The sequence below is a fragment of the Salvelinus namaycush genome, chromosome 37 (assembly GCF_016432855.1).
Source record: "Salvelinus namaycush isolate Seneca chromosome 37, SaNama_1.0, whole genome shotgun sequence".
Taxonomy (NCBI): Eukaryota; Metazoa; Chordata; class Actinopteri; order Salmoniformes; family Salmonidae; genus Salvelinus; species Salvelinus namaycush.
The window spans coordinates 13,164,913-13,189,699 of NC_052343.1; the positions used below are offsets into that span (position 1 = coordinate 13,164,913).

A 24,787-nucleotide genomic window follows, 5' to 3' on the forward strand; every position below is an offset into this window, starting at 1 on the left:
TTGTTGATTTATTGTTATTTATTGGATTGTTTTATTCAATCAATTTTAGAATAAGGCTGTACGTATCAAAATGTGGAAAAGTCAAAGGGTCTGAATACTTTCTGAATGCACTGTACAGCTACTTTAGGCTCATCTAGACTTTTAGTTGTTTTTACTTTGCTCAAGGTTTTATTCTGATTTGTCTCTAGTTCTATTTCATTTTGGGCTTTTGGATTTCCCCTCTTCATTTTGATTGATATAGTGGTTATTTTTTCTCCCTCCACTCCTCATCCACATCCTTTCTACTGACAAACTACTTCTTTCACTTTGTCCTCGCTCCTTTTCTCTTTCCTTCACAGTGTACCAATGTTTTCTCTCTCCCTTGATCACAATTTGGCTTTCTCTCTGACTACTTTCACACTGAGTTTCCAGTAAAGTGCTTTTTTTCTCTGCCTTCTCCCCCCCACCCCCTTCTGTGTGGCATGTGGTCTGGATTCCTGCCCAAGGACTATTCAGTAGGGAGAACAAGGCCCCCCGTACGATCTGTTTTCCACATTCCACAGCCCTGACATCAGTCTGGCTGGAGGAAGGACGCTGGGGGGGTTCTTGTAATGCCGCTCAATGACGCCTGTGTTGCGGGAAGAGGCCCCTGACCCAGGCAAACCCTGTTAGTCTGCAGGAGCCTCTCAGGCAGCCCACCAGCCTGAAAGGAGAGCCCACTCACAATACATTCAAAGGGATGCTTTACATACCACATGTTGTTTTCCAGTATAAATTGGGTGAGATCGTCTCAATCGTTAAGATGGATAATCCTATAGTCTGGGGTGGGTATAGAAATTCAGGTCATGTCTTTTTTTTATGTAAACATGATAAATACCAAACCCTGCTAGGAAAACTCAAAGGAATAACACAAATACTCCATTTTGTGCCTAGACATTTTGTCCTAAAGAGGTGTGTTTCGTGGTACATTCAAGCATACTGCTAATTCAGTAGGAGAGCCATGGCAGAGCCATGGCAGATGCTGTTTTATATCAAGTTTCTCTGTATTGCTTGAACAGAGGGTGGAAGGAGGGGGGTAAGGGAAATAGGGGGAGTGGTGTGGGAGGAGGAGACATCAAACAAGAGGGGAAATCGGATCCCCTCTCACAGACAAAGCACCCTGTGAGGTTCAGGGACAAAGGAAATACGATCAGCCATGTGACCATGAACGCTATGTCCTAACTCATAGATCACATACCCGTCTCCATTCAGCTTTTCCCCATTCACTTTTATTTATTTATACATGTATTTATTTCCAAATGTATAAATGGTGAACATTTATTATGAACAAATTAAATGTTAAGAGCATTTCAGGTTGCAATTTCCAAATGTCTTAATTCATGGAATTAATTTAGGAGATGAATTAAACACAATCCTCAATATCTGTATTCTATGTAGAAATTAAACCCCATCTTGATGTTGCCTGAATCATACTACCACCAACTGAGCTATCTGGACCGCACGTGCTCAGAAGAAGAGAAAGGTAGGTGACAGGGAGAGGTTTAAAATGAATTGGTTTATCTCAGTTCTGAAAGCTGACTCTTTACGTGTTTGAAACATGCAACTCAAGGTGGGACCTCATAACCATAGCATGCAGTCTTTATCAATCCCAGATTACTTACCTCCCTATAGGGGCGGCAGGTAGCCTAGTGGTTAGAGCGTTGGGCCAGTAACCGAAAGGTTACTAGATTGAATCCCTGAGCTGACAAGGTAAAAATCTGTCGTTCTGCTCCTGAACAAGGCAGTTAACCCACTGTTCCTAGGCCGTCATTGTAAAGAAGAATTTGTTCTTAATTGACTTGCCTAGTTCAATAAAAAAAATATGGCAAACACAAAGGCAATAACCCTGCCCGATGGACAGGTGATATCATAATCATGCGGCAAGGACAGAAATTCAAAAGGTTATTGATATCTCAAGAAATATTTAAGGTAATTTACACACGATTGGAGTCTCGGCTGCTATGCTGGCAATACTCAGACAACACAAATGTTCAGCTCAACGCTATTTATGTGTTACACCATTCAAGTAATGTAATTCCACCCTGAACACCGCCCAGATCTACAATGCAATACTGTAGTCCCAATGTACCTGATAGTCACTAGACTTTGTATAGGCATTTAGATGAGTCAAAGGGATCGGCCTTCATGCCATTCAGAATCTACCCGTGATCCTAGTCAATGATCTGGTACTTTAACTGCGTTACCACCATGAATTGACCTATCACCAAGGATACAGCTTATACAGTACACACACATTGAACTTTGTGGTCACAATTTATTAGACAAACCACACAGGCAGGTTTGAATTGACTTAGTAGGTCTAGCAGATGATCCATATTAAGGTGGTGTTGGAATGGTACAGTATGTGCTTGTTGTCTTATATCCCATGTAGCCTATGGGTGAAGGTGTTCTTCAACCATAACAAACATGGAGGAACATACAGTCAAGTCCAAGAAGGACAGAGCTTGTTTACTGTAAACACAGCACCAACTGCTCTGATCCTTCTATGTAGGCTGCTACACCAGCTCTGTGGGAACATTCCTTGGGACAAAGGCCTATTGTCCGTTATGGGCTCACCATGTTCCATCCTCCTTCTAAACTCAGCAAAAAAAGAAACGTCCTCTCACTGTCAACTGCGTTTATTTTCAGCAAACTTAACATGTGTAAATAATTGTATGAACATAACAAGATTCAACAACTGAGACATAAACTGAACAAGCTCCACAGACATGTGACTAACATAAATAGAATAATATGTCCCTGAACAAAGGGGGGGTCAAAATCAAAAGTAACAGTCAGTATCTGGTGTGGCCACCAGCTGCATTAAGTACTGCAGTGCATCTCCTCCTCATAGACTGCACCATATTTGCCAGTTCTTACTGTGAGATGTTACCCCACTCTTCCACCAAGGCACCTGCAAGTTCCCGGACATTTCTGGAGGGAATGGCCTTAGCGCTCACCCTCCGATCCAACAGGTCCCAGATGTGCTCAATAGGATTGAGATCCGGGCTCTTCAATGGCCATGGCAGAAATCACGCACAGAATGAGCAGTATGGCTGGCGGCATTGTCATGCTGGAGGGTCATGTCAGGATGAGCCTGCAGGAAGGGTACCACATGAGGGAGGAAGAGGATGTCTTCCCTGTAAAGCACAGCGTTGAGATTGCCTGCAATGACAACAAGCTGAGTCCGATGACTGCCCCAGACCGTGACGGACTCTCCACCTCCAAATCGATCCCACTCCAGAGTACAGGCCTGGTGTAACGCTCATTCCTTCGATGATAAATGCGAATCCGACCATCACCCCTGGTGAGACAAAACCGCGACTCGTCAGTGAAGAACACTTTTTGTCAGTTCTGTCTGGTCCAACGACGGTGGGTTTGTGCCCATAGGCGACGTTGTTGCCAGTGATGTCTGGTGAGGACCTGCCTTACAACAGGCCTACAAGCCCTCAGTCTTTCAGTCTATTGCGGACAGTCTGAGCATTGATGGAGGGATTGTGCGTTCCTGGTGTAACTTGGGCAGTTGTTGTTACCATCCTGTACCTGTCCCGCAGGTGTGATGTATCGATCCTGTACAGGTGTTGTTACACGTGGTCTGCCACTGCGAGGACGATGCGGTCTAGCGGTCTCCCTGTAGCGCTGTCTTAGGCATCTCAAAGTACAGACATTGCAATTTATCGCCCTGGCCACATCTGAAACACATCTGAGACACGTTCACGCAGATGAGCAGGGACCCTGAGCATCTTTCTTTTGGTGTTTTTCAGAGTCAGTAGAAAGGCCTCTTTAGTGTCCTAAGTTTTCATAACTGTGACCTTAAATGCCTACCGTCTGTAAGTGTCTTAATTGTTTATGGTTCATTGAACAAGCATGGGAAACAGTGTTTAAACCCTTTACAATGAAGATCTGTGAAGTTATTTGAATTTTTACTATTTATCTTTGAATGACAGGGTCCTGAAAAAGGGATGTGCTGAGTTTTTAAGGCAGAGGCCCCCTGTTTAGCTCAGTCCTATTTCTGTCATCGAAAATATGTTTCTACATTCAATTCACAGCCTTGAATGGGGAAGTGTGTACGTTCCTGTGTATGTGACTTCTCTTTTCTAGTTAGTAGGTAGTTGTGTGACGGTAATTCATGTGGAAAATACACCAACTTCTTATTCAAAGTGGTGATCTTAGAGCCATTGGTTACTATTAAAACAGGAGGGGTTTCTTCTGTAATATATATATAAACAGAATTTCAGAAACCACTTCATTTGCTTAGGTCCCTGGGGATCGGGTGCGGTGTGAGTGTTTGAACGTCAGGGGAGAGCCCCATTCTACCTACTCTAGTGTAGTTTCCTGTTGACTGAAAATAGCCATAGCGTCTCTCTCTCTGTGTCTCTCTCTGTGTCCCTGTCTCTCTCTCTGTGTCTCTCTCTGTGTCTCTCGCTCTCTCTCTCTCTGGTTGTGGGGGGGTTGATTGATGCCAATGTGCAAAACAAATCATGAGGTTTAGTTGAGTTTTACATTGAATGATCAAAACAGTATGTGATAAAGAGCCTGAAATGATCAAAAAACGTCAAAATGAAACCAAAGAGGGTGGAAAACACAACCTTGAAGCCAAACGACATCAGGCATACTGTGATAAGACGTAGATCTTGGTAGCAGGTTGTTTGATTAAACTGCTGTAAGTCGACAAAGAAAATGCTTGGAAACACCACCTTGACGACCTGGCACCTAGCTTTGAGAAGGCAGTTTCCCTACATTTTATGATTGATTTAATTCAACAGTAAACCAACCTAATGTTCATTCAAAAAGGTAGAGAACTATATGTCAAGCATGCCATATATGTTGTTGTTTTCTCAACTGGGTTGGGATCCTAGCAACCCGATACAACCCAAAAACATCATACTACCAGAAACAACCCCCAAATACAAGAAACTACCCATATTAACTCTTATAAGTCATGAATCATTAGGACACACTCAACTTTGAGTATGTGCTGCCACCGTGTGGGCATTTGTTAGACTGTCTCGTGCACCTGATATTAAACCTGCTGTACTGAATACAGTTTATAGAGGCGCAATTACATCTTACAGATAGGCCCAGTGCAGTTCTTGGTGCTTTGCACACAGTTCCTCACAGTGAAGAAACATGCATCAACAAAGAGAACGAATCAAAGAACTTGGGAGAAAGGATGGCAAGGAATATATCTACATAAGGGAAGAGATAAAGACTGTAGTGACAGTTATTAGAACCCAGGTCTAAAATCCTTATCCTGTCCCTTAATCTCTTCCTAAAAATATCAACTGACCGTCACACTGACCCCTAGAGCTACTTTGTGAAGCTTGCATTAACCCAAACATGTAACCTGTTCACTTGCGTTTAGGTAGCCAACCCCTTGGAACTCTCCTCCATGTCATGTTCTGTTTGTTTCAGGTCACTGGAAGTTCACAGTTTAGGTCACCCCAGTGTTGGTCAATAAGATGGACTCATCTGATGACCCTATTGGACAAGGAGGCCCCTCTGATACTCAAATCACATGTTGTCGCTAAATGTGGTAGCCTAGCCTAGCATATTATTAAAGTGGAGTCTGGGCGGGAGATGTCGAGTAAAGGTACGATAGGAATTATGAATACCACAGAGTACCACTGTATACTGTCTTAACCTGATAAACTGTAGTTACAACTTTTGTCAGAGATTCAGAAAGCACCAGTAGATGTCACTGTTACCTACTACACTTGGTTGGCTCTCTATTAGTTGAGGCACTGATTAGCACATTGGCATCACTCAACCCCCTCCCTTCATGTCTCTCTCTCTCTCTCTCTCTCTCTCTCTCTCTCTCTCTCTCTCTCTCTCTCTCTGTCTCTGTCTCTGTCTCTGTCTCTGTCTCTGTCTCTGTCTCTCCCTCTACTTAGTGATTCACAGTCACTCTTGCAAAGCCAGAATAATAAAATGCTGACCTCTCAAAGTGCTGCCAGTATCCCTGTCTCAGCATAGAAGGCTGGACAGCAAGAGAGGGGAGGGGGAGATAGGAGAAGGGAGTGGAGGGGAGGGGGGTATAGAAAAAAGAAAACCGGTGGGAGGGGACAGAAAAAAGAGAAACGCCATTCTCGGGTTCCAACAGCAGGCTTTGCCTTGTAGAGGGCTCCAGCACTGCAACTCTGTGAAGGTAGGTGGGAGGATGCTTCTCTCTCAACTGTGGGGATACCGTTGGCATGAGGGTGGCCCTTTCTTTAATCTTTCTCTCTCTCTGTGTCTGCTTGGGGCTAAGCTTTACCCAATGTGCATGTGTCTGTGTGTGAGAGACTGTGTCAGGGACAGAAAAGTTAGGGAGACGAGTTTGTGAATATAGTTTGACAGCATTAGAATTGAACGACTTTATTGCAGGTTCATTTCATCCAATATTGGGTTTATGTTGGTATTGCTTGAATACTTAACTTTGACTGTAGAAGTTGGTGTGTTGGTCTTCTAATTGCCTTGGATTATTTTGGCCATGACTTTGACAGTTGACAGTTGGGCATTTCCAATGGGAGTCCAGTGCTCTGATGAAGGTTGACTGACCGAAAGCTCAGCCAGAATTAAACACATTTGCATCTGACTGGAAGTATGCAGAGACATTTTCCTGTTTCTCCTATGGGAGTCCAGTGAAACCCTAAGCTAAAGTATTGTCACTCAATTGAAGATCTTTTTCTGGTATGCTGGGGTTAAGTCATCTCATAGCTGTCCATCGCTCTACACTTTTGTGGTGTTGTCTCAGGGGATGGTAGATTTAAGGGGTCGTCCCTCAACCCCACTCCCAGCTAACTTCACTGCAACACATGACGTTTGAATAGCTGTGTTGGCTGGATCAAGTCGTCTTTAGGGCCAGTTGCAGCTGATTTGTGCTAGTCTTTAAAACAGGCACAAAATGTGTGTCTTCACCGTGGACAACGATGTGGAGTTACGGCAGCTTAGAGACGCATGGAGCTGAATTACAATGTCCTTGTATTGCTGTAAAGATATATTCCCACCTATTAGATAGTTCTTACTATTTTCTGAACAGTTGCTTGTACCTGAAAAGCAATTCTACTTGCATTCAGGCTATGAAAACTTCCATATTGATGTGTTGTCATCAAAACATTGTAGTTATGGTGAATGGCAAATACCATGGAAGCCAAGAACATATGTTCATACAATGTAGATGAGAACAGTTTCCTCAGCTAAATACAAATATGAGCATTAACATTTTTCAGGTACATTTGCCTCTTTTTCCTCCCACAATTCAGTGGAACAATAACCCTTCCATGTTGGACAGTAGACGATATTCTCAGACAAGTTGCTTTAAGTCCTCCAAGTGGAACTCCAGTGTGGGGTGAATGCTGCAACCAAAGCTGGGAAAGATTTACACCGTTGGAAGTAGCTGACCTGTGAAGCTAAAATTAAGCTGCGGTTGATTTGGAATTTTACACAATAATGTGAAATATTTTGACCTGTCAACCAGAGTGACTCACTGCTTTGACACTTTGGGCAATCTCTCTAATGATCTTTCCAGTATCACCCAAGTCATGTGGCTTGTCTGAACACTGTACGAACAGTCACTTTTGACTGTACAACAAGACAGTTGTTTTGTATGAGTTGTTGTAACTTTGTACCTCTCAGAGACTTGGACTTTGTAGGATATTGAACTTGGAGTGGACATCACCATACAGCTTATGGATGCTTAATTTTGTCCCAAGGCTCCACAAGCTTTTAGTGGACCTGCACAAAGTAGCTGAGATTACAAAGTGGGAGTGAGCGTTGTCAGAACCAGATGCCACCAGTGGAAAAAGCAGAGCCTCTCCAACACAACAGCATGTGACATCATGGCCACCATGCCATGCAGTTGATCGGAAATTAACATAAAGCCATGATGAATATAAGGGGATGCACCAGTTTGGTGGTCCCCACTCCTCTCAACAGATGTGCTCCGAGTGGCTATCTGTGCAGCCAGGTGTCAATTTTCTGAAGTTTTGATTGGCTGAACCAGAGGTCCCCCGGAGCGGCACAGGTCGCTGGGATTTTGCTAACCAACTCCTCAGATGGTTAGCGGCCACAACTAAGATAACGCTGCTTGAAGTGGTATGTTGTTAAGTAATGTGTAGCGATTAAATAACTACCTTTACCAAGAGAATCTCGTAGCCAGGCATAACCCAGGTGCAGGGAATGGTTGAGATTCCAGATTGAAAGAACTGTCCAGCTGGCTTTGACAGGTGACACTGTTCCCCTCAGATACTAGGTTGGTTGGTTCCCATAGGAACCCAATGAGAATACTATGGACAGGTGTGTGCGCACTACTTTCCAGTCTGACGTCTCCCAGGAATATGAAACATGCTCATTAAATCCTGAAAGCTGTATGTTTAAAAGCGCATTAAAATCACATAATGAATCAAAACATGGCATTCTGCCTCTTGAACACTTATCAAGCACATTTGTCAGAAGGCTTTTTAAGGTTTCAGATAGAACACTTGTTGTGCTGAAACGGTATAGTCTCATTCATACACAGTAAAACCTCTGCACTTGGTCGTGTTGTATACTGAGGCAAGGATGTTGTAAAACTCAGAGCGATAGTTCATGCGGCCTATTTATTCAAACAAACCTCATGGGCTCAAGGGCTTTGGTGCAGTTGAATCAGGAGATTCATGTTTGGACGTTGCCCCATTGTGTTACACCTGAATGTAGCTCAATGAAGTTATACGTTTGTCCTCATCTGTCCATACAAATGAGAAAAGGACAAAAGCCGTGCTGCTTTTGCATCCAGTCAAGTCCAAGTTGTTCCTGCAATGTGCAAGAGAACAAACAAAATGCCGATGCTTCTCGGCACTACGCCTTCATCAGGGAAACACGTGAACTAAAAGGTACATACAGTTGTTTGCTCCATAATTACTTCCATTTTTTTACACACTCAGCTGTTTGATCCAGTGTTTGTGTCATTGGCTTAACACATTAGAGCTGCACTGTGCTGACGAGGTGTCCCCTCCACTGAACACAAACATACATGGACACATGCCGTCGTCACACACAAAAACACTTCACACACAATATTTCTGTGGTAATGGTATGTTTTACTGTAATTCTATGATAACTCACTAATTACGACATGGCAACACACACACACACACGTGCACACACACACACACACGTGCACACACACACACACACACACACACACACACACACACACACACACACACACGTGCACACACACACACACACACACACACACGTGCACACACACACACACACACACACACACACACACACACACACACAAAGGGTATTGTCATCCCCAGAGCATTATTTACAGGTAGACTAAGCATTCTGTGAGTGCAGTCTATTCGTTAGTCACAAGGTGTGTAGGTGTGTGTTTGCAATAAGTCACAAGATGTGTGTGTGGCCACTCTAATAACGTTTGACATTGTAACTTGATCTAGGGCTGCAAAGCACACCACTGTTACCTTTGCAGAAAGGAACAAGGTTAGACACCACAACAATCAGCTGCTAATGGACTTGTTCAACACTCATGACATTGATTTCCTATTGATGGATGAATTAGGTTTTCTGTTATTGACTTGGGGTGTTAAATTGCCAATCACTGACTTGAGCTTGTCAGTAACCCTTGAATAGCTCTCATAGAACTGTTTCGGTTTCAATGGTAGATTTACGGTTCCTCACATAAAGGTCCAATTTTGTGTTTTATTTACCATGTAAGTGGTCAGGGTCAACAATTAGGGTCAATTCTGAAAACATTTCCTAAAAAGACTAATATGAAATGGAATGTGGATTTAAAATTGAAAATGTAAATAGCTTTGACCCTACACTTGATAGGTGCGTTACTCATACCTATGAGTCACCTGTTTTGCCAGAGGTATATACAGTATGATATTGTTGTTGTATTATCTCCACTGAGTGCCAAGGCTTTGTGTTTGTTTCATGGTTGAGCTCATCTCTCGTTTGAAACTGACCTCCGGTCTGTGTTGTGTCTCTATCTGGGCTTGTCCACCGGTTGGTGTAGAGGGAATACGGGTGGGGCCGCTAGCGGGTGTCAGCCAGTGATAAATAAGGGAACACACCCCTCTGCTCCGCTGTCCTCGCCTCTGTAACTCTAAACCCCTAGCTCACCACATTGGAACTAAGAATAGCAAAGAAGCTGCACTCTCTCTCCCTTTCCTTCACGTTTTCTTTCCTTCCCCCTCGCTCTCGCTCTCGCTCTCTCCCTCTCCCTCTCCCTCTCCCTCTCCCTCTCCCTCTCCCTCTCCCTCTCCCTCTCCCTCTCCATAGCTTCAGTTCTATAGTAGTGTGTTCATTTCAGTTCAGTTTCCGGAGGGAAAAGGAGTGCTCAGTTCAAATGTTGCAGTGTTTGTGCATTGTAGCAGTGCTTATTTGTGCATTCCTGTGTACTGCAGGGTTCTCCAGTGAAATGTGTGTTGATCACTGGAAATACAGTTATTATTACCATCATACCCTCATACAGGCAACACTGTGGACTGGCAACAATAATACTCAATGGAGATCATAAGTTGCTCACGAGACACAGTTAATGAAAGTAGCTGGTGTGCTTAAGTCCTAGCTACCCAGGTTCTGTCACACTGGCTAGTCCTAACAGGACACCAACACATAGTATCCTCCACTGTTATTATCAGAGGTCATATCTGTCAAGAGCTGTCCAATCTGTATCCCTGTCTCACAAGTGCATCCTCTCCTTTCTCTTGCCTCGCCCTGCTCTACCCCAGGGGTGTGTGGTGTGTTTGTGACCCTAGCTAGGAGCCCAGACAGCCTGCAGACATGTCGAAAAGCGACCCCCGGGACATCGACGAGGATGCCATCCTCAAAGGGATGAGTCCTGAGGAGATAGAGGCGCTGGAGTGTGAGCTGCTGGAGATGGACCCCGAGGTACTGAGAGCCCCAGAGGGCCCCTGGTGACAAAAAAAGAGAATTCATTGTAGAAAAGATACTTCCAGCACACAATATATGGGCATGGGGGAAGCCTTTAGGACTCAAAGACTGAGGAATGCACAAGGCTCATAGTATAATAATAATAATATACCATTTAGCAGACGCTTTCCATCCAAACGCAACTTAGTCATCCATGCATACATTTTACATGTGGGTGGCCCTGGAACCGAACCCACAATCCTGGCGTACATTGCACAACAGATTGACTGATACACACAGAACACAATCCCCATGTTATCTTGTTCTCTGACATTGTAAGACCTACTTAGGAATGTCCTGGAGATTACGTAGCTTTATACTGTAGTCATAAATCGTATAAATCCATTTTCCAACATCTAAAACAACAGTCTCACACAACCAGTTACTAGAACCCCAGAGGATTCAGAACTCTTTGTACAATGTCCACATGCCCTCTGACCCCTACTGTTTCTGTCCCAGAATGCCATCCTGCCAGCCGGGTACCGCCAGCGTGACCAGACCAAGAAGACCCCAACGGGGGCGTTTGACCGTGACGCCCTGCTGGATCACTTAGAGAAAACAGCTCTGGAGCACGAGGACAGAGACGACCTGGTGCCTTTTACTGGCGAGAAGAAAGGTACGGTACCCTACTGAACAGCACTATTGACTCCACTACTCCACACTACACCGGAGGGGGGGGGGGGGGGGGGGGGGGGGGGCTCTTACATGAGTGGCTTTTGGGTCCCGACCCACAGTTTCAGAACCACTGCTTTAAACTGAAAAAGAATCCAACGTTTTGAACTTTATAAATAAGTAATGGTAAGTGATGACTTAAAAGTGTAATTTTAGCTGTTTGTGTAACATTGATATGGAAATGAGATGCATACAATTATACAATAGAAAATGTAGTTTATTGGAGTTTATTCACAAAGCCCATATAAACCAGGGTTTTCTTAGTGTTTTCAGAAACAATCCAAATATTTTTTTTTACCAAAACACAGACAAATCCACTGTAAGGGGCATATTACAATCATGGCATGTTTATAGTCTCAAAGAATGTTATATGATACAAGATACTTACTGAGAGAACAAAGATTTTCCCCTCGACTGTACCAAACAAACACGTGTGCTATACAGTCTGCTCATGACCCCTTGGATACTAGTTGCCCTGACAGTCCCTCTGTATGTGTGTCTTTCTCTCTACTTCTCTCCTTCTTCTCTCTCTCTGTCCCTCTCCAGGGAGAGCGTTTGTTCCTAAGGAGGGCCATGGAAAGATCCCCGACCATGAGCAGATCACCCTGGAGCCTGAGCTGGAGGAGGCTCTGAAGAATGCCACAGACGCTGAGATGTGTGATATCGCAGGTGAGAATCTATAATTTTTTAAAACATTATTTGTCATTTAGCAGATGCTATTATCCAGAGCGACTTACAGGAGCATTTAGGGTTAAGTGCCTCATCATCAGATTTTTCACCTAGTCAGCTCAGGGATTCCAACCAGCTACCTTTCTGTTACCTGGCCCAACCGCTAGGCTACCTGCCGACCTATCCCTCTGTGTCCTTACATTGTTTCAATGTGATGTTGCCCAATACTCCCAGCCGGTAGATAGAACATTGTGGCCCCGCCCACCTTAGGGGAAAAAAGCTCATGGTTACCCCATTGGCTCACAGCCAGCCCTGTGTATTGGGACCCAATTGTTTACAGTGACCCTGGCCTATTTGATTATTTTGTCATAGACCCATATTATTCCATTGCTCATTGATCCATAGTATTATTGTTCCAGTGCTTCACAGACCCACTCCCACACATAGAGACATGCAGAGACATGGGATGTGGGACATGGCATGGGGGGGCTCCAATTCCATGCGCTCAGCAGAAACACGAAAATAAGCTGGCCAAGAGCCACCAAAAGAAGGGAGGAATGGAAAGAGGGATGGGGAGGGAGTCAAAGACTTGTCTGTTGGGTAAAGCTACTACAGTATATCAATTTATACCAAACAAGAGGCAACCTTGTTTTAATGGTAATTAATTGAATCAACAAGTTTTCATTTTTTTATGTTTACCCCAATGGAGATGAGAAATGAGTTCAGTTCAGCTTGAACATGTGTTCCACTGATATGTTGGTCTCATGCGGTCAACTACAGTACCAACCCGATTTGTTGGTTGTTTTTACACTCACTGTGCTTACTTCATAACAACGCCTAACAAGGACTTTTTACTGCATCTGTGCTCTCAGACATTGTTTTCAAAACAACAAAATGATTTATGGTTCAATTTGATATAGGCGATTTTCACCCCAAAAAAACACACAGTACAGTTTTTGTTTCCAAATGATATCTAATTCGATGAGAATTCACGTCTCATCCTCTTTTAAGCTACACAACCATATGAGACCATAACACCCTTATGCATATATCATTCAGAGTATGGCCCAGAACAAACACTGTTTATCACAATAGTTAAATCCCCCATCCGTATCCACCCACTGTGCAGGGGAGCCAGGCCTGCCTCAGTCCGAGGGGCAGGCCTCCTAACTGCTTTTCCTTTAATGGCAGAGCCACCGCCACAGAGCATAGGCGTCTGGAAAGTGACAGTGGGGGAGTTTGGGGAGTGGAACTGTATGTCCACATAGATTAGCCTGTCATTAACCCCCTCATTGAGAACACAGTTTTGACCCTGGAGGGAGTCCAGATGAGGATTAAACTTTCGTTAGCCTCTGTCACTCTTTTGTTTGAGGCTGGATCTGAGTCCACAATAGCATAGCTGCCTGGCCGGCTCCACCAGCAGCAAGGGAGGGAGACCTCAGTCAGTAGAGATTTAATTGATGCTTTTTACTCTTAATAATACTGATGGTATTTTGGGAATTGTTGTTATTATTGAGAGGCTGGGTTGTACTGTAAAGCTACTGTAGAGTCAAGCCGGGTGACATTGGCGCATTTTGCACCAGACCAGCTGTCTCTGGATCCCTCTCTTCTCACAAGGCCTTCCCTCCCATAATTCCCAGCCTGCCCCAGGTCGGAGCCTGGGGCCGGTGGGGGGTTTGCTGTCACAGCAGTTGGTGTGTGACACAGTTTGGTGGCGAGGGGCCGCCTGTAATGAGACTGGGAGAGGCATTCAAAGTGCTGCCCTCTGCTGGAGATTTGAGCAAAGCAACAGCAGCACCAGTCCATATTTTTAGGAGCCCATTGTTCTACGTCCTATGTCCCATCTTGTAAAATTAGCAGTGCTAAGCTAACTCACCCGCATATTTGGAATTCAAAGTACTCGTCCCCAATACAATGGCCTCTGTCTATGTATGCATCTAAATGAGGGGCCGAATAACCATTCATTACGTGTTGGCCCATTTTCAGTTAGAATAACATTGGGCTTGGTGTGTCTGCATGTCTCACATTAATGTTTGGTGTCATAACGTCCTTAGGGCCTGGAGGCACTGAGATTAGAGACAGGGACTGCAGCTCTCTCTGTAAGAACTGAGGAAAGGCTACAATGTCCTTATCTGGTCAAGCAGACACACAGAGTAGGCACGTGCATAACATGGTAAATACTGTACCTAGTATTCTCATGATACAATGTACTGCACAGTGTTGGGTGTATACTGTAAACGTACATTTCAGTTGTTGAAATAGATATACCTCTCTACATGAAGATATGTAGAGTATAATTGAGATTGGGAGACCTGCCTGTCAAAACAATGCCCTCATAAATAATTGCAGTCACATACACTCTCAGTTTAGTTATAATGAAGGCCTTGTGATTACTTACTGGGACAATAACATGCTAAAGGTCTCAGCTGACAGCGACCATTAATTATGTTGAACTGAGGAAATATTACTGGATGGTGAATGAGAGTTACAGATATATAAATCAGTCCCATTTCTTTGCAGCTATTCTGGGAATGTACACACTGATGAGCAACAAGCAGTACTACGATGCCTTGGGCACCACTGGTACCATCGCCAACACAGAGGGCATCAACAGTACGTATGAAGAGGTTGACCAGCAGAGCAGAACATACCTACTATGGTATTCAGTATATTACATGTTTAGGAAATTCTTACACTAACCTGTGATTCTCCTGTGCTTTTAGGTGTAGTAAAACCAGATGCATTCAAGATCTTCCCAGACGAGCCCCCCAACCCCACAAACGTGGAGGAGACCCTTCAGCTGATCCAGAAAAACGACAGCAGCCTGTTTGATGTCAACCTCAACAACATCAAGGTGAAGCCAGTGGGCTTTAGATCCTATGGTCTGAACGTACAGTGACCAATTCTACAATGGAGGATGAGATCCCTTGATGGTAGCGTGTAGCCTCGTGTGTTATGGCATACTGAATCAGCATAAAGTGAATGATGTCTGTCTGTCCTGTAGGACATTCCCATCCCAACACTGAAAGAGATCTTTGAGGCGATGAAGGGCAACACTCACGTGGAGTTTCTGAGCATTGCCGCTACCCGTAGCAACGACCCCGTGGCCTATGTGAGTACATCCTTCTCCCGCAGACTAGCCACAAATAATCCTCATTTTCACATCCTTATTGTAATTTTCACCTGTTACTAATGAATGTGACTCTAGTAACATAAGTGTGGATGTGTGTGAACCAGGCTGTTGCTGAGATGCTCCAGGAGAACACCACTCTGCAGAGTCTTAACATTGAGTCCAACTTCATCACCTGCGAGGGCATGAATGCCATCGTCAAGGCCATGGCCAACAACACCACACTGACCGAGATCAAGATCGACAACCAGGTCAGACACCCATACAGAAAGTATGCTGTAGTATGAATACATACATTTGAATAGTGCTACATACTGTATGTATGCTGTATAAACAACTGAATATAAAACAAATTCCTTATGAGTTCCTCAAGAGACATGAAAAGACTTTGGAGAGAGAAAAAACAATGATAAACTTATAACAAGACAATGCTATGATTGTATTGTGTGGTTATGAGGTTATTGAAGTCCTTTTCATCCTTTAACCCACCCCACTCCTAGAGACAGAAACTGGGGGACTCCTGTGAGATGGAGATTGCCACCATGTTGGAGAACAACTCCAGCATCGTAAAGATCGGCTACCACTTCACCCAGCAGGGGCCTCGGGCTAGAGCAGCCATCGCCATCACCAGGAACAACGACATGAGTAAGTGTCTGGAGAATGCATGCATACGGTCAATTATTGTATTTCAGTTGTGCTTCATCTGACATGGTCAATGTTAAAGCTCTTGACATTCTTCCTGTTAGGGTTTTTGTGACGAGGCTGTCATAATACCCTCAGAAAGTGGCAATAATTCTGAGATAATGACAGATTACATTTCAGTTCATGTTTAGTTGTCCTAGGGTGTTCTGCATGTTCGACCTGTTACTGACGTATTTCAGCTTTCGGGTGACCATTGATAATGTACTCTGGCTGACTCATATCGTTCCTTTTCTTTCTCTATCCAGTTCGCCAACAGAGAGTAAGATAAGACGAGAGTGGAGCAACAAGATTGTGCTCTCAAGCCGTGAGCCTATCAACTCAGCCCCTTGGACCTAACAACTCTAAAAACTGCCATTGACAGCTTTGCGCTAGCTTTGTCAATGGGGCGCAACAAACCTTTACAACCCCTCTGTGCCTCATCACAAGTCCGGTGTTAATTTCTATTTCTGTGTCCAAGCATTTCATTTACCACAGCTTTTTGTAGACCATCGAATTCATCATAAAATAATACATAGGTCACATCGTTGTAAAGTGTCCTTTATGCTTCTAGAGTACGCCATGATAATACTCAGAAAATGGAGGTGATAAAACTCCTACATGGTAGTGGTGCTATATCTAGGAAAAGAAAATCTGTAAATACTTTAAATAAACGTTTAAATAATTAATTGTTTTAATGGGCTGAATGTGATATTTTTGCCATTTCATCACATCATGTGAACATACATAACATTCAACATTCATAATGTTTATGGTTCAAAATTCAGAGCTGACACAAGGTACAAGAGTACACTGTGTGCTCCGAGATGAGAATTGTAACTGTTCAATACCTCATTGAGCCCGCCGGATCCCCCCAACCCCAACCTATTTTTACCCCCCTCTATTGGGTATGTAACCTAGTCCTCTGGGCTTGAGTTACCCTGCTCAGAATATACCAACTTTTAAAGGGTCTGAAGGGGAGGGGGCACCCATATGCACCCAAGGAGATTCATGAACCCTCACCAAACAGCTGCTAACCTCTGAGGATTTTCACAGCATTGGAGTGGCTCCAATTTCCAAGTACACATTCATTTTATACCTGTATTAAGCAATGTTTTGATTATCATTCTCAATTTAAGAAACCTTCAGAATTTCTTGTAAAGAAATGGCACAGGGACCAGGCTTGTAATGACTTAAGGTCAGTATTGTCATACCAGATGCTATTCCCGGGGTTATTTATTACCCTTTGATCATTCAGCCACAGTAAAATGCATGTGTATTTATAGTTATGTAGGGTACCATGCAAGGTATTTAGTGACTGACCTGGTATACAGTTCTAAGTTAAGTGGTGCTTTATTTTACTCCCTTGTATCTGGGTTATTAAAACAGACATGGTTAGCAGTGGAGGACAATTGTTTTGTTTAGTCATCTAAAAGTAAAATGATAGAATCAACATGACTTATTGCATTGACAATTTAACTCCATAACATCATCAGTCTTGATGACACATAAGACAGTTGAGCTCCTGTGTCGATGCAGTCAACAAACATTCCAAACGTCTTGTGGCAGTCACGCAATGAGCTCACAAATAATGATCAGGTACTCAGTTTGCCACATTTTAAAGTCATCATTTTAAACTAACGCACGTTAAGTCCGCACGCTTCCTTTCTCTAGGGAGGGGGGTTATCCAATATATAGAGTGGTCTAGGGGTGAGCCACAAATGAGAACCTTCTGAAGAATGTTAACCGGTGGTTACACTACCAAGATTAGCAGTAATATTGTCCTATCTGCTGATGATTTATGGTAAGCTCACAGCTTAGCCTTAACAGGGGAAGTGATGGACCTAAATAAACTGGGCGAACGGAATAACACAAAGGGTGCTGAGAATCATTCCCCTTCCCACCCCTCGCAGGGTGACAACAGTCAAAGCATTGTCTCAAGCACCAATGCGTCTACCCTGAAATAGGGTAAACAAAGGAAGCATGGAGAAAGTTCAAGATGTTCTAGTGCTGCTCTTATAGTGTTGTCATTACCGCAACAGAGTGCCATTCATAATTGTTTAGTCAACAGATGTATGTCCAAATGGGACCTTTGTGTCAGCGGCAGGGTTTGAGGAAAGGGCTAGGGATTGTGGGAAGGTGGTGGTGTTGAGGTCTGGTCACTGCTGCTCATCTGGTCAGCCCTCTGTTGAGTCAGTGGGGGGAGAGGATGGGAGGGATGAGGGTTCCTCTTCATCGGAATCAAATTCCACATTCTCATCCTTTACCAACTGGTCACTCCTGTCCTGCAGCCATCCCGCACTGAGGCAGAAAGTGAAAGAGCGAGGTGGTAGAAAAGTTAAGATGGCATACTGAACTCTAGGTGGTGAACTTACATAACTGCAGCCTTCACATTTGAAAAACAACTAAATTGAATAACGATGTCACACTACCCTGCTAATGTTCACATGGGGAAAGGCAAGTTTAATAAACTATTCAAAACAACACTTAAAATATGCATGAAGCCAGTGAGAAATTGGAATCAACTGACAAATGCAGATTAGCGGTGACGCTGAATGAGAGTCAAGACTTTCTAGGTACACAGTACCTTTTCAATTTAAGGTAATGCTCCATCTCGCTCCTCCTTTGAGCTGTCAAAGGTTCTGACTCCTAGGTCGCCGTTGTCTGAGACGCCTTCTTACACACTTCCTTATTTCTCCCGATTAGACACGATCCCTGATTGACTAGTGAGGATGTTGGCAATGAACAAAAGGGTTAGCGGTGGAGACCAATCATTATAGATTTGTAATATGACAATGTTATTTGCAATAAATCTAGACTTTACCTGCTGTATTACTGTTGGCACTGGGTAATGACATGATGTCTTATCATTGTGTCCACTGACATTTGATGTGGTGATGATAGTCTTGTGCTGGAGGGGCTGATGTCACAGTCTGGAATGGAACACAGTCCGGAACTAGTACTTAGTACTGGAAATACATTTTTAAAAATATCAATGAAAATGTGATTGTAATAACGTGTAGGGTACTACTCACAATAACATATCACTTTCAGCATAGAGTACCAGGTCTTTTTCTGCCAACTGTTGTATGGCACAGTCTTCAGTAAGGCGTGGTGGGTGAGTTTACGTGTGTCTGTGTCAACAGGGGGGCAGAACTAGAGGGTTCCTATGGGGAAAACAAAAAGCAAACTGATGCATAGTCAACACTCCAGTTTACACTAGTCTAAAGCCTCAGGTTTACAAAGACAAAATATTTCACTGAGTAACTTAGCTGGTTATATAGCTTTACCTGACGGCTATCTTCAGCTCGAACATAGTTTTCATGGTTTCGTTTAGATGTCTAATTTTTCAGTTGAGTTCTTTCCATAAAACCACTTCATCCCTGGCACAGAAAGGATTCGTGTAGGCACATACAGCTTTCACAGATGGTTTTGATATAGCTTCCTGTTTGGTAAAATAATTTATCATTCATATGTACCACCTTCAAGATGTCTTTTCCCCTTCCTGTGTAATGTCAGCATGTCAACTGTATCAACACCAGGGCGGTATGAACACACAAGGCAGGTGTATCTTGAGAGGGAATTAGGAAAAATACAGATGCTCATGAGAAGTGCTTGCTCTGCCAAATGAAAACAACAGTAAGATCTGGGTAAGGATTCATTCCAGTTGACAGCAATGATAACGGTGTTGTGCCGAAAATCTCCCCCCTGCCAGACTTGCTAGTTGAGATTTCTGATCACGTTAGGCTGCGTTTAATTTTTAATTTTTTATGTTGGTTTGATCTTGGGGGAGGCACTAGACTCACCTAGTGCTACTCATTGGACCCTATGATCACTCGGCTACACATGCCTCTCCCTAATGTCAATATGCCTTGTCTATTGCTGTTTTGGTTAGTGATTATTGTCTTATTTCACTGTAGATAGCCCTTTTGTCTCACCCCCCACACATGCGGTGACCTCACCTGGCTTAACTGGTGCCGCTAGAGACAAAACCTCTCATTTTCACTCAATGCCTAGGTTTACCTCCACTGTACTCACATCCTACCATACCCTTGTCTGTACATTATGCCTTCCGAACGCACTAGATGACCAGTTATTTTAGCCTTTAGCCATACTCTTATCCTACTCCTCCTCTGTTCTTTGGGTGATGTGGAGGTTAACCCAGGCCCTGCAGCCCCCAGCAACACTCCCATTCCCCAGGCGCTCTCATTTGTTGACTTCTGTAACCATAAAAGCATTGGTTTCATGCCTGTTAACATTAGAAGCCTCCTCCCTAAGTTTGTTTTATTCACTGCTTTAGCACACTCCGCCAACCCTGATGTCCTAACCGTGTCTGAATCCTGGCTTAGGAAGGCCACCAAAAATCCTGAAATTTCCATTCCCAACTACAACATTTTCAGACAAGATAGAACTTGCAATCTACTGCAGAGATAGCCTACAGAGTTCTGTCATACTATCCAGGTCTGTGCCCAAACAATTCGAGCTTCTACTTTTAAAAATCATATGTGAATTGATTGCCCCCCCATCTATCTTCAGAGTTCGTACTGTTAGGTGACCTAAACTGGGATATGCTTAACACCCCAGCCATCCTACATTCTAAGCTAGATGCCCTCAATCTCACACAAATAATCAAGGAACCTACCAGGTACAACCCTAAATCCGTAACCATGGGCATCCTCTTAGATATCATCCTGACCAACTTGCCCTCTAAATACACCTCTGCCGTCTTCAACCAGGATCTCAGCGATCACTGCCTCATTGCCTGCGTCCGTAATGGGTCCGCGGTCAAACGACCACTCCTCCTCACATTCAAACGCTCCCTAAAACACTTCATGCGAGCAGGCCTTTCTAATTGACCTGGCCCAGGTATCCTGGAAGGATATTGACCTCATCCCGTCAGTAGAGGATGCCTGGTTGCTCTTTAAACGTGCTTTCCTCACCATCTTAAATAAGCATGCCCCATTCAAAAAATGTACAATTAAGAACAGATATAGCCCTTGGTTCACCCCAGACTTGACTAACCTTGACCAGCACAAAAACATCCTGTGGCATTCTGCATTAGCATTGAATAGCCCCCGCGATATGCAACTTTTCAGGGAAGTCAGGAACCAATATACAGTCAGTTAGGAAAGCTAAGGCTAGCTTTTTCAAACAGAAATTTGCATCCTGTAGCACTAATTCCAAAACATTTTGGGACACTGTAAAGTCCATGGTGAACAAGAGCACCTCCTCCCAGCTGCCCACTGCACTGAGGCTAGGAAACACTGTCACCACCTGTGCTGCCATCCTGTTAGAAGGTAACAGATTATTTTATTACAATGGTTAAGATGGATTTTCATTGTGTTCCATGGTGTTATTTGCCCCCTAGTGGAGCTTTCTGGTACTTAGACTGTACGCAAACAGGAAGTAGAGAATTCGTTCTGCACGCATAGAAGCAGCTAAAAACAAAGCTACGGTGCAGATCTTTCAGTGTAGTTATTTCTTGTCACGCTTCAGTCTTGGAAAATATTTGTTTTTTTACTATTCTGCCCTTGAGTTGCGTTCCCATGCAAAACTAGACAGATAGCTAACAACTAAGTCTTCAATAAAACTCCCAAGGCGTGACTTTTCTTGAATGAATATTGAAAACGTTTATGTTGTAAAACTGCAAAATACAGAAAAGAATATACTTTAGTATTCAATTCAGACCAACGCCATCCTGTTAGAAGGTAACAGATTATTTTATTACAATGGTTAAAATGGATTTTCATTGTGTTCCATGGTGTTATTTGCCCCCTAGTGGAGCTTTCTGGTACTTAGACTGTACGCAAACAGGAAGTAGAGAATTCGTTCTGCACGCATAGAAGCAGCTAAAAACAAAGCTACGGTGCAGATCTTTCAGTGTAGTTATTTCTTGTCACGCTTCAGTCTTGGAAAATATTTGTTTTTTTACTATTCTGCCCTTGAGTTGCGTTCCCATGCAAAACTAGACAGATAGCTAACAACTAAGTCTTCAATAAAACTCCCAAGGCGTGACTTTTCTTGAATGAATATTGAAAACGTTTATGTTGTAAAACTGCAAAATACAGAAAAGAATATACTTTAGTATTCAATTCAGACCAACGCCATCCTGTTAGAAGGTAACAGATTATTTTATTACAATGGTTAAGATGGATTTCCATTGTGTTCCATGGTGTTATTTGCCCCCTAGTGGAGCTTTCTGGTACTTAGACTGTACGCAAACAGGAAGTAGAGAATTCGTTCTGCACGCATAGAAGCAGCTACGGTGCAGGTCTTTCAGTGTAGTTATTTCTTGTCACGCTTCAGTCTTGGAAAATATTTGTTTGTAAGTTCGATTCAAGCATTTAGCTAATGATAATAATCTTGTTATTGATAGAGTTGCTTACATATCAATGTTGGTTGGTTGCATTTACTCACACAAATTGCAATGCCTTTCATGTATGCCGTTAGCTGTATTACTTTGCTCGTGCGTCATGCAAACGAATTGTAAAATATAAAATACTGTAGTTTTGTTACCGATTCTAGTGTAATATGCTTTGTTATTCTACATAGATGGTTGTACATTATTAGAGTAATGAAAGGAGTTAGTCAATTACCATATGAGTAACAATTAGCTATATGGTTTGGCATCATGCCAGATGCATGGTACCTTAGCACGTGCTTTGTATTCATGCAACTTCAAATGTATAATGTACAGCTACAGTATGTCGGTCTGAATTGAATACTAAAGTATATTCTTTTCTGTATTTTGCAGTTTTACAACATAAACGTTTTCAATATTCATTCAAGAAAAGTCACGCCTTGGGAGTTTTATTTAAGACTTAGTTGTTAGCTATCTGTCTAGTTTTGCATGGGAACGCAACTCAAGGGCAGAATACCACCGATAAATCTACGATAATTGATAATTTCAATAAGCATTTTTCTACGGCTGGCCATGCTTTCCACCTGGCTACCCCTACCCTGGCTAACAGCTCTGCACCCCTGCAGCAACTTGCCCAAGCCCCCCCCTGCTTCTCCTTCACCCAAATCCAGACAGCTGATGTTCTGAAAGAGCTGCAAAATCTGGATCCTTACAAATCAGCTGGGCTAGATAAATTATAAGCTGAAATTGTTGCAACCCATATTACTAGCCTGTTCAACCTCTCTTTCGTATTGTCTGAGATCCCCAAAGATTGGAAAGCTGCCGCAGTCATCCCCCTCTTCAAAGGGGGAGACACTCTAGACCCAAACTGTTACAGACCTATATCCATCCTGCCCTGCCTTTCTAAAATCTTCGAAAGCCAAGTTAACAAAACAGATCACCGACCATTTCGAATCCCACCGTACCTTCTTCACTATGCAATCTGGTTTCCGAGCTGGTCATGGGTGCACCTCAGCCACGCTCAAGGTCCTAAACAATATCATAACCGCCATTGATAAAAGACAGTACTGTGCAGCCGTCTTCATCGACCTGGCCAAGACTTTCGACTCTGTCAATCACCGCATTCTTATCGGCAGACTCAATAGCCTTGGCTTCTCAAATGACTGCCTCGCCTGGTTCACCAACTACTTCTCAGATAAGAGTTCAGTGTGTCAAATCGGAGGGCCTGTTGTCCGGAACTCTGGCAGTCTCTATGGGGGTGCCACAGGGTTCAATTCTCAGGCCGACTCTTTTCTCTGTATATATCAATGATGTCGCTCTTGCGGCTGGTGATTCTCTGATCCACCTCTACGCAGATGACACCATTCTGTATACATCTGGCCCTTCTTTGGACATTGTGTTAACAAACCTCCAAACGAGCTTCAATGCCATACAACACTCCTTCCGTGGCCTCCAACTGCTTTTAAATACAAGTAAAACTAAATGCATGCTCTTCAACTGATTGCTGCCCGCACCCGCCCACCCGACTAACATCACTACTCTGGACGGTTCTGACCTAGAATATGTGGACAACTACAAATACCTAGGTGTCTGGTTAGACTGTAAACTCTCCTTCCAGACTCACATTAAGCATCTCCAATCCAAAATTAAATCTAGAATCGGCTTCCTATTTCGCAACAAAGCCTCCTTCACTCATGCTGCCAAACATACCCTGGTAAAACTGACTATCCTACCGATACTTGACTTTGGCGATGTCATTTAGAAAATAGCCTCCTACACTCTACTCAGCAAACTGGATGTAGTCTATAACAGTGCCATCCATTTTGTCACCAAAGCCCCCATATACTTCCCACCACTGCGACCTGTATGCTCTCATTGGCTGGCCCTCGCTACATATTCGTTGCCAAACCCACAGGCTCCAGGTCATCTATAAGTCTTTGCTAGGTAAAGCCCTGCCTTATCTCAGCTCACTGGTCACCATACCAACACCCACCCGTAGCACACGCTCCAGCAGGTATATTTCACTGGTCACCTCCAAAGCCAACACTTCCTTTGGCCGCCTTTCCTTCCAGTTCTCTGCTGCCAATGACTGGAACGAATTGCAAAAATCACTGAAGCTGTAGACTTACATCTCCCTCTCTAACTTTAAGCATCAGCTGTCAGAGCAGCTTACCGATCACTGTACCTGTACACAGCCAATCTGTAAATAGCACACCCAACTACCTCATCCCGATATTGTTATTTATCTTCCTGTTCTTTTGCACCCCAGTATCTCTACTTGCACATCATCATCTGCACATCTATCACTCCAGTGTTAATGCTAAATTGTA

The 24,787-nt window shown here is 43.5% G+C and overlaps 1 protein-coding gene and 1 long non-coding RNA gene across 2 annotated transcripts; one reads left to right on the forward strand and one right to left on the reverse strand.

Annotated features, from left to right (window-relative positions):
* Nucleotides 1–6,065: 6,065 nt before the first annotated feature.
* LOC120031272 (tropomodulin-4-like) lies at nt 6,066–16,790 on the forward strand. Its single transcript, XM_038976949.1, has 10 exons — nt 6,066–6,166; nt 10,746–10,905; nt 11,407–11,563; nt 12,166–12,288; nt 14,809–14,901; nt 15,012–15,142; nt 15,293–15,400; nt 15,526–15,669; nt 15,919–16,063; nt 16,366–16,790. Exons 2-10 carry the CDS (start codon nt 10,798–10,800, stop codon nt 16,386–16,388), a joined length of 1,032 nt encoding a protein of 343 aa, XP_038832877.1. The 5' UTR covers nt 6,066–6,166; nt 10,746–10,797; the 3' UTR covers nt 16,389–16,790.
* Nucleotides 16,773–19,853, reverse strand: LOC120031274. The gene is made up of 5 exons (XR_005473725.1): nt 19,387–19,853; nt 19,132–19,263; nt 18,921–19,029; nt 18,684–18,819; nt 16,773–18,397 (listed from the first exon to the last, which is right to left on the reverse strand). It is a non-coding gene; the product is annotated as an uncharacterized LOC120031274 (long non-coding RNA).
* Nucleotides 19,854–24,787: the final 4,934 nt, after the last annotated feature.

What these genes read in the sequence shown, in the direction of transcription:
- LOC120031272 (XM_038976949.1), top strand. Translation starts at nt 10,798, where the DNA reads ATGTCGAAAAGCGACCCCCGGGACATCGACGAGGATGCCATCCTCAAA. An exon ending in TCAACCTCAACAACATCAAG is followed by an intron (nt 15,143 to 15,292) that starts GTGAAGCCAGTG and finishes TCTGTCCTGTAG; the next exon opens with GACATTCCCATCCCAACACT. An exon ending in GCAACGACCCCGTGGCCTAT is followed by an intron (nt 15,401 to 15,525) that starts GTGAGTACATCC and finishes TGTGTGAACCAG; the next exon opens with GCTGTTGCTGAGATGCTCCA.